Genomic DNA, 10,501 nt, shown 5'->3' on the forward strand with positions numbered 1-10,501 from the left:
GTCTCTCAGGCTTCCTCCCAGCAGCATGGATAGAAAAACATTTTGTAATTTGGATATATCTCATGCTCTCCCCACTATAACCCTGCTACTTTATTTGTATTGGTAAATTTTTATCTTTAAAGGGCCACACTAGCTTCCCAGCAGACTTTGAAGGGCTGCAACACTCAACCCATCCACTGGTAATAAATAAATAAATGCACTGTTTTGTTCCTAAATTTCCTCAAACATCCTCTAGCAACAGGATGCGATGGGAATTCACTTCCTGTTCACTTTCTGTTTCAGAAAAAGGCCTTTGCTGGACCTAAAATGGCAGAGTCAAAAACATGATGAAAATGTCCCCATGTTTCCCAGAAGGCATGGCTGGTGGGGATTGGGGCAGAAAGAGATGCTAGGGCTGCAAAGGCCCTAGGGCAGTGATGGCAAACCTATGGCACACGTGCCAGAGGTGGCACTCAGAGCTCTCTCTGTGGGCACACATGCTGTTGCCCTAGCACAGAGTTTGCCAGAGTTTCTTACTAGAAAGCCAGAGAGACGTGGCACTTTGCAATAAATAAGTGGGGTCTGGGTTGCAGTTTGGGCACTCGGTCTGTAAAAGGTTCACCATCACTGCCCTAGGGCTACAAAAATGGCCCTAGAGGCTGTATTTTGCCTGCCTGTTCTACACATATTGTGTTGAATCCAATATTGATTCTACCTACCATAGACCCACTAAAATCGACAATTCTTAATATATTAATGTTCATTATGTCCCAATGATTTCACTGGAAGTACTCTGAGTAGAGCTAATAATGGGTTTTGTTCATCCCACTCCATGATCTGGTCAGGATTAAAGTTATAGAAGCCCCATCCTGTACACAACCCAGCATATCTATCAAACCTTCACAACTCTAAATAAATAAATAAATAAATAAATAAATAAATAAATAAATAACACATGCCTGAAACTTCCCATGTTCCAAAAGAAAGAAAGATGTATGAATTAGTATACAGCCCTCCCTCCATATTCACAGGGGTTAGGGGAATGAGACCCTTGTGAAAATGAAAAAATTGTGAATAACTCCACCCATCACTCAGAAGCCAGTTAAAGGGAAGGCTAAGTGGGGGAAGAGGAGCAGGGGTGCACACTCCTTTTTCTTCCCACCCTCCTGTCCCTTTAATTGGCACCATGCCCCTTCTCCTCCCCGATCCACTTCTTGGGCATCCCAGGGATAAAATGGGGAGAAAAAGGCAAGAGGTGCCTTGGTGCCTCCGAGACTTTTCGGCTTTAACCTAGAATCATAGTTTGAAGAGACCGCATGGGCCATCCAGTCCAACCCCCTGCCATGCAGGAAATCACAATCAAAGCATCCCCGACAGATGACCATCTAGCCTCTGCTTAATGACCTCCAAGGAAGGAGACTCCACTACACTCCAAGGGAGTGTGTTCCACTGTCGAACAGCCCTTACTGGCAGGAAGTTCTTCCTAATGTTGAGGTGGAATCTCTTTTCCTGTAGCTTGCATCCATTGTTCCAGGTCCTGTTCTCTGGAGCAGCAGAAAACAAGCTTGCTCCCTCCTCAACATGACATCCTTTCAAATATTTAAACAGAGTTATCATATCCCCTCTTAACCTTCTCTTCTCCAGGCTAAACATCCCCAGCTCCCTGAGTTGTTCCTCATAGGGCAGGGTTTCCAGACCTTTCACCATTTTAGTCACCCTCCTTTGGACACGCTCCAGTTTCTCAACATCCTTTTTAAATTGTGGTGCTCAGAACTGGACACAACATTCCAGGTGGGGCCTAACCAAAGGAGAATACAGTGGCACTATTACTTCTCTTGATCTAGATACTATACTTTTATTGATGGAGCCCAAAATTGCATTGGCCTTTTTAGCTGCCGCATCGCACTGTTCACTCATGTTCAACTTGTGGTCTACTTGGACTCCCAGATCCCTTTCACATGTAGTTTCATTCAACCAGGTGTCCCCCATCCTATATCTGTGCATTTTACTTTTCTGCCCTAAGTGCAGTACCTTACATTTCTCCGTGTTGAATTTCATTTTGTTAGCTTTGGCCCAGCTTTCTAGTCTATTCAGGTCATTTTGAATTTTGATCCTGTCCTCTGGGGTATTAGCTATTCCTCCTAATTTGGTGTCATCTACAAATTTGATAAGTATGCTCCCAATTCTATCATCCAAGTCATTGATAAAAATGTTGAATAGCACTGGGCCCAGGACAGAGCCCTGTGGGACCCTACTGGTCACTTCCCTCCAGGATGAAAAGGAGCCATTGTTGAGCACTCTTTGGGTTCGTCCAGTCAACCAATTACAAATCCATGTAACAGTTACTTTGTCTAGCCCACCTTTTACAAGCTTGTTTGCAAGAATGTCATGGGAAACCTTGTCAAAGGCCTTACTGAAATCAAGATATACTATATCTACAGCATTCCCTTCATCTACCAAGCTGGTAATTTTATCAAAGAAAGAGATTAGATTTGCTTGGCATGACTTGTTTCTCTGAAACCCATGTTGACTTTTTGTGATTATGGCATTGCCTTCTAGATGTTCACAGACTCTCTGTTTAATGATCTGCTCCAGAATCTTTCCTGATATTGATGTCAGACTAACTGGATGATAATTGTTGAGATCCTCTTTTTCCCCCTTTTTGAAGATGGGGACAACGTTTGCCCTCCGCCAGTCTGCTGGGACTTCTCTTGTTTTCCAGGAGTTTTCAAAGATTATTGCCAATGTCTCCGATATTACATTTGCCAGTTCTTTTAGTACCCTAGGATGTAGTTCATCTGGTTCTGGAGACTTATATTCATTTAAATTAACAAGGTATTCCTCTACTATCTCTTTGCTTATTCTGTGTGGAAATTCCCTTATTCTGTCCTCTGCTCCATTATCCTCAGATTGAGCACCCTTTTCCTTTTCTGAGAAGACTGAGGCAAAGAAGGTGTTGAGTAATTCTGCCTTTTCCCTGTCCCCTGTTAGCATTTTGCCATCTTTTCCACGCAGTGGCCCTACCATTTCCTTCTTCTTCCCTTTGCTGCGGACATATCCAAAAAAGCCCTTTTTATTGTGCTTAACGTCTCTAGCAAGCCTGAGTTCATTCTGTGCTTTAGCTTTTCTGACTTTACCCCTACATATGCCTGCTATTTCTTTGAATTCCTTTTTTGTGATTTCCCCCTTTTTCCATTCCTTATACATGTTCAGTTTAAAACTTAGCTCAGTTGAAAGTTCCTTAGTCATCCATCCTGGTTTCTTGAGACACCCCCCGTTTTTCTTTCTCACTGGAACTGTTTGAAATTGTGCCTTCAGTATCTCCCTTTTGAGAAACTCCCATCCATCCTGAACTCCCTTATCTTTTAGTACTTCTGACCACGGGATCACCCTCAATACTTCTCTAAGTTTACTGAAATCCGCTCTCCTAAAGTCTAGGATGCGTGTTTGACTATGCCTGGCTTCTCCTTTCCACTGTATAACAAACTCCAGGAGAACATGGTCACTTCCACCTAAGGATCCCACCACTTGCACCCCATTAACCAAGTCATCCTTGTTGGTTAGGATCAGATCTAAAATAGCTGACCCCCTTGTTGCCTCTTCCACCTTTTGGACCATGAAATTGTCTTCCGGGCAAGTGAGGAATTTGCTAGACCTTGAGGGTTTTGCTGAGTTTGACTTCCAGCAAATATCAGGATAGTTGAAGTCGCCCATCACTACTACATCTCTCTTTTCTGACTGTGTGGTCATCTGTTCTTGAAAGACATCATCCAATTCCTCAGTCTGACTTGGGGTCTGTAGTAGACTCCCACCGTAACATCCTTGTTGTTTCCCTCCCCTTTGATTCTTATCCAGATGCTCTCCACCTGGCTTCCATGATTGATGTCCTGGATCTCTTCACTGGTGTAAATATCTCTGACATATAGTGCTATTCCTCTTCCTTTCCTGTTTGGCCTATTTCTCTTAAAAAGGTTATACCCCTCTATTTCCACATTCCAATCATGAGACTCATCCCACCAGGTTTCAGTGATGCCTATTATATCATATTTGCTTTGTTGTACTAGGAGTTCAAGTTCATCTTGCTTATTTCCCCTGCTCTGTGCATTAGTGTAGAGACATCGCAGACCATGGGTCCCATTTACTTGCTGCTCGTGCAAGTTTTTTTTGCCTCCCACTGTTGGGTCCTTGCACTTTTTTTCTTGTTTCCTCTATGTCAGTTTGACTATTTTCTCCAGCCCTTTCGCCTTCCTTAATATTGTCTTCCTTCCCCACGGAACTCAGTTTAAAGCCCTCCTGATCAAGTTCTTGAGACTGTTGGCAAAAACATTTCTTCCAACTGTCGTGAGATGCAACCCGTCCATTGCAAGAAGTCCCTCCTCATGGAACTGCAGCCCATGATCAAAGAATCCGAATAGTTCTCGGCGGCACCATCTGCGAAGCCAGTTGTTCACATCCGCTATTTTCCTCTCCCTTCCTGGACCGTGCCCTTCAACTGGCAGAAGAGACGAGATGACAACCTGTACATCCATTCCTTTTAGCTTCCTACCAAGCGCCTCATAATCCCTTCTGATGTTCTGAAGGCTGTGTCTTGCAGTATCATTGGTTCCCACGTGGACCAAAAGGAAGGGGTATTTGTCAGTAGGCTTGACCAGTCTTGTCAGCCTCTCTGTCACATCACAGATCTTTGCCCCTGGGAGACAACACACCTCTCGAGACATCTTGTTAGGCCTACAAATCACTGCTTTTGTACCCCTCAGCAAGGAGTCCCCCACTTCGACCACATGCCTCCTCCGAGGCTTAGCAGTGACTGTTCCCTTGGGTGGGACTCTCAGGCTTGCCTGCTCTTTCCCTAAAGTCTTTCCATGCTGCTCTTCTTCATCCTCCTTGGTAAGGGAAAGAGCTTCGAATCGATTCTCTAGCTGCAAGCTCCGTGAACAATCCCTTCTTGGCCTACTTCTCTGTGTGACATTCCTCCAGCTGTCTGCCTCCTGTGTATGTGAAGTGACCTCCTCCACGCCAGCAACTTCCTCTGCATGGTACTCATCCAGGATTGTTAGTTCTGTTGTGTCCAGTGCAGAGAAAGTGCAGAGAAAGTGCAGCAGTTGGAGTCCAGAGTAGCTACACTCCTGCTCCCTAATATGCTGAAGTGTAGCTACTCTGGACTCCAACTGCTGCACTTTCTCCTCTAAGAGGGCTACCAACTTGCACTTTGGCATGTGAAGTTCTCCACTTCTGTAGGCAAGAAGACAAACATCTCACAAGTGTTGCAGGTAACTGCCGTGGTTCCGCCAGTGTCCATACTGAAAAGTCTTAGGAAATTACTGGAACAGGATTGTGGGCTTCCTCCTAAAAAAAATCCTCCAGAAAATACCGCTAAAGCCCCTGATGTTTCAATAATTTGCGACAGTGAGCTCAATCAACTCCGCCTCTGCTATAGATCTCCTCTCTCCTCCTCCTCTCTGTAGCAGGAACTGCTCTCATGTATAATCAAAACTGTGAGTCTCAAGGCCGTGATTATGGGGGAGGGGGGGCTGACTGCATATAGGGTTTCAGTCCATGGAGATGGAGTCTTCTAGCAGCAAAACAACTTGAATTGATTTGCTACATTAGTTTTAGATTTCAGTCCCTCTTATTTACCAGTCCAATTTTGTCCATATTTGGAGTACAGCAGCCCACATTTTTATTACATCCACTAGTACAACTATTACTACTATTTGTTTTTGTAGCACTATAATAAATGGCAAATAAAATCAAGCAACCACTCACTTGTTCTTCAAAGTCCATATTTTCCAGAAACTTTTGGTTCATAGTCTCAGAAAATTTGTTGATGGCTCTCAGGAACACTCTAAAGAGAAGAAGGAGAAGAAGGCGAGAGAAAGAGAGAGAGAGAGATTTAAAATTAATCCATAGGCACAATGAGATTTTATCATTTCAAATATGAGATCAAAAAATAAACTATGGATAATAAGTCAGAATACATATTGGCAACAACATATACTTATATAATTAATAGCACATTAATAGGGCAAATATTTTTTAGTCTCCTTTATGCAATATGTTCTAATTAGTACTCAACACAGAAAATAGGACCTCGTCTTTTAAGTCTGCTGCACAATTATTTGTTCATGTGAATACAGCAGAATATTTTTTTATATTCAAGTTGTTTCCCAAGATACTGCTATACACTTATTTGTAAAAGATTATAGGTTTTGTTTAATTGATCAACCAGGCAGAAATATTGTCTTCAATTATTTAGATCCACTCTTAGCTCATTAGCAATAGCTGCCTACCTAATGTCTAGCAATATGAAATGCACACAGCTATGAACGTATCCTATTTATTTACTAATTTACCATACAGTTATGAATCGATTCTATTTATTTACCAATTATTTACCAACTACCTATATGAGATATAGTTTAAATTAGCATAGCCACTGTTTGTACAATGTACATAACATGTAAACAACACTGCTTACTATAATTACAGAAGAGATAAACATGACTATCAGAACTGGAACAAGTGCTGCTACTCTGCTTTCCTGGAAAAGACATGGCAGCTCATTAAGCCAATAATTTAAGGCAGTCATCATATAAATAGGTGCTGTCTGGTTCTGATCTTCTGGGGGGAAAAGTTGTGCCTGACCCTTACAGGAAACTGGGGAGCAGCCGACAATACAATGCTAGGCATAGCAGTGAGAAAAGATTTGGAAGCATTTTTGTATGCCTTCCAAAGTTGGACCATGGGCATTATCTTTCAATAAAGAAAACATAATATAATTTATTCATTTCATAAACATTAGCCACTCTGCTTTTTCACTGCCCCCCATTGACATTTGTAAAATATCCACACAGAGAAAGTTACTACACAATTAGTACCTAAGGACACATTGTCTTTTCAAAATGCAGACTTCACTATAATAGAACTGATCAAGGGGCAGTATGATAGTGTTTTGTGTTACAGTCACTGCACTGACGAAGGGATCCGTTGTGCTGAGCAAAGTTGTACCAAACCATTTATCACTTCATTGTTAATACTAAAGATGTTGAATAGCACTGGGCCCAGGACAGAGCCCTGTGGGACCCCACTGGTCACTTCTCTCCAGGATGAAAAGGAGCTATTGTTGTACACCTGTTGGGTTCGGCCAGTCAAGCAATTACAAATCCATGTAACAGTTACTTTGTCTCACCCACATTTCAATAGCTTGTTTGCAAGAATGTCATGGGGAACCCTGTCAAAGGCCTTGCTGAAATCAAGATATACTATATCCACAGCATTCCCTTCATCTACCAAGTTGGTAATTTTATATTAAAAAAAAAGATATTAGGTTTGTCTGGCATGACTTATTTCTCTGAAACCCATGTTGACTCTTTGGGATTACAGAATTGCCTTCTAGATGTTCACAGACTCTCTGTTTAATGATATGCTCTAGAATTTTTCCTGGTATTGATGTCAGACTAACTGGATGATAATTGTTGGGATCCTCTTTCTTCCCCTTTTTGAAGATGGGGACAAAGTTTGCCCTCCTCCAGTCTGCTGGGCTTCTCCTGTTCTCCAGGAGTTCTCAAAGATTATTGCCAATGGCTTCTTTTAATATTCTTTTAATATTCTTGGATGTAGTTTGTCTGGTCCTGGAGACTTATATTCATTTAAATTAACCAGGTATTCCTCTACTATCTCTTTACTTATTCTGTGCTGAAATTCCCCTATTCTGTCCTCTGCTCCATTTTCCTCAGATTGAGCACCCTTTGACTTTTCTGAGAAGACTAAGGCAAAGAAGGTGTTGAGTAATTCTGCTTTTTCTATGTCCCCTGTTATCATTTTACCATCTTCTCCATGCAGTGGCCCTACCGTTTCCTTCTTCTTCCCTTTTCTACAGACATATCCAAAAAAGCCCTTTTTATTGTGCTTAACTTCTCTAGCAAGCCTGAGTTCGTTCTGCACTTTAGCTTTTCTGACTTTACCTCTACACATGCTAGCTATTTGTTTGAATTCCCCTTTGGTGAATTCCCCATTCCCCCCCCCCCCATTTTCCCATTTTTCCATTTCTTATACATGTTTCATTTACAACTTAGCTCAGTTGAAAGTTCCTTAGACTTCCATCCTGGTTTCCTGAAACATCTCCCATTTTTCTTCCTCACTGGAACTGTTTTAAACTGTGCCTTCAGTATCTCCCTTTTGAGAAACTCCCATCCGTCCTGAACTCCCTTCACTTTTAGTATTCCTGACCATGGGATCACCCCCAGTATTTCTCTAAGTTTACTAAAATCAGCTTTCGTAAAGTCTAGAATGTGTGTCTGACTATGCCTGGTTTCTCCTTTCCATTGTATAACAAACTCCAGGAGAACATGATCACTCCCACCTAATGATCCCACCACTTGCACCCCATTAACTAGGTCATCCCTGTTGGTTAGGACCAGGTCTAAAATAGGTGATCCCCTTGTTGCCTCTACCACCTTTTGGACAATGAAATTGTCTTCGAGGCAAGTGAAGAATTTGCTAGACCTTGAGGATTTGGATGAGTCCCTTCCATATGTAGTCTTCTACAGCCAGGTGTCCCCCATCCTATATCTGTGCATTTCATTTTTCCGCCCTAAGTGCAGTACCTTACATTTCTCCGTGTTGAATTTTTTGACTAACACATCACATTGTTGACTCATGTTTCACGTGCTCTACTAAAACCCCTGGATCCTTTTCATGTACACTGGTTTAACACCCAGACACTGTCTCTAGTTAAATATTTCTCAGCACAAGAACAATGGGGAAAATATCTGATCAGATTAATAGTTTTTGACATACCCCTCTGTCCTGATACTTAAACTATTTTCATGAGAATAGCTGACACAGAGCGAGGGACGCTTTTGCATTAAATCTGGCCCAGCTAAAATCCAGTTTCATCATCACTGCAAAAATGGTATATGTATGTGTGTGGTGTGTGGTGTGTGTGTGTGTATTGCAAGCCGCTTTGGGTCCCAACTTGGGTGAAAGATAGGAGATAGATAGATAGATAGATAGATAGATAGATAGATAGATAGATAGATAGATAGATAGATAGATAGATATTATAAATAGCTAGCTGAAAACTACAAGCAGAATAAATTTGGAACATATAAAGATAGTAACATATCAAGAGAGGTCTTGTAGCACTCTTGAGACTATCTGACACAAAGAAGTTGGCAGCATGAGCTTTCATAGGTTTCAGTTTACTTCCTCAGAGAGTAACCTATACAACACTGGAAGGATTATGATGCATATTTTCTTCCTCTGTGTCCAGTATATTGTTGGGAACCTTGACAAACAAAGAGACGATGGCAAGAATGGTAAAAAGGTCACATTTCAGAGAAGAATGATAGGCTTAGTTTGACAAACATCAGACAATCTAACAATTGACAAAGGGAATACACTACTAAATGAAATTAGACACTCAAATGACAGCCCATTACGAACGTGAAATTTTTCAGAGGTACAGATGTCTGATGTATGAACTTTGGCAAGACTTGTCATGTAGCCATCAGAATGATGAAGTGATTTAATTTGAATGGACTGTTTTCTTCGTAGGGAAAAATTCTTCCTTATGAAACTTTTAATGTCATATCATCTGTTGTAAAGTGAATAGGTGCTTTCACTTCAATATTGCTCTTGGGGGGAAAAACTCTACGTGGAATCCATTCTGTCCTGCCTTTTCAGTGATTTGCTTCATTCCATCCCATTTACAACTATGTGAAACTGAATGTTGGTTTAATTTTATAGCTTTCCAGCTATGACCCATTAAAAGTTTATATCTATATGGAAAGTGAGAGAGTTCTTCAACTTCTTAGCATTTTTAGATTCACCTGCAATAAAATTTAGGCTCCAGTCCTAGGAACCCATAAGTCCTTTTTTCCTTTATAACTGTACTATAGGACACTCAATACTATTCATGTGGGCTGAGTAGATGGGCCAAGCCTGTGCTATCCTGACTCAGGTCAGCCCTCAGGGTGGAATGGGGATGGGCAAGTGTTTACAAGCCCGCTCACCACTGTGCCATGGACCTGCAAAAGTCGCATGCTCCTTACCTTCCGCCACTGTATCATCTACTGAGAAGACCACCATCAAGGCCTTTGTCATGGAAACAGGACACATAGCTACTCCCAAGTGGCCAGGTGCTCCCTTTTCTTGTCAGAGACTGTGATGTGAGTCTTTGCACTAGTCGCAAAAGGTAGAGGAAGGTAAGGGGCACACAGAGCTTTCCAGTCTGCTGAGTGTTGCTGTGGAGTTTCCTGAAAAGCAAAACAGCAGGTCTTTTTGACCCATGCTATGGCCTCTAGCAATAATGCTAGGAAAGGTAGAGTGATGTAGAAAGAGAGGGTGCTAGGTGGATAGACTCCATTAAGGAAGTAATGGGTATACGTTTGCAGGAATTAAGCAGTGCAGTGAAGGACAGGGAGTCTTGGAGATGTGGATAGACTCCATTAAGGAAGTAATGGGTATACGTTTGCAGGAATTAAGCAGTGCAGTGAAGGACAGGGAGTCTTGGAGATGT

The 10,501-nt window shown here is 41.9% G+C and overlaps 1 protein-coding gene across 1 annotated transcript in view; it reads right to left on the reverse strand.

The window, feature by feature from the left end:
• Window positions 1-10,501, reverse strand: part of DOCK2 (dedicator of cytokinesis 2) — a 336,713-nt gene that overhangs the window by 86,705 nt on the left and 239,507 nt on the right. Inside the window, exon 31 of the mRNA XM_042453565.1 lies at window positions 5,746-5,824. Coding sequence (XP_042309499.1) covers window positions 5,746-5,824 — 79 coding nt within the window. The remainder of the gene's footprint in view (window positions 1-5,745; window positions 5,825-10,501) is intronic.

This window comes from Sceloporus undulatus, chromosome 2, assembly GCF_019175285.1.
Source record: "Sceloporus undulatus isolate JIND9_A2432 ecotype Alabama chromosome 2, SceUnd_v1.1, whole genome shotgun sequence".
Classification (NCBI taxonomy): Eukaryota; Metazoa; Chordata; class Lepidosauria; order Squamata; family Phrynosomatidae; genus Sceloporus; species Sceloporus undulatus.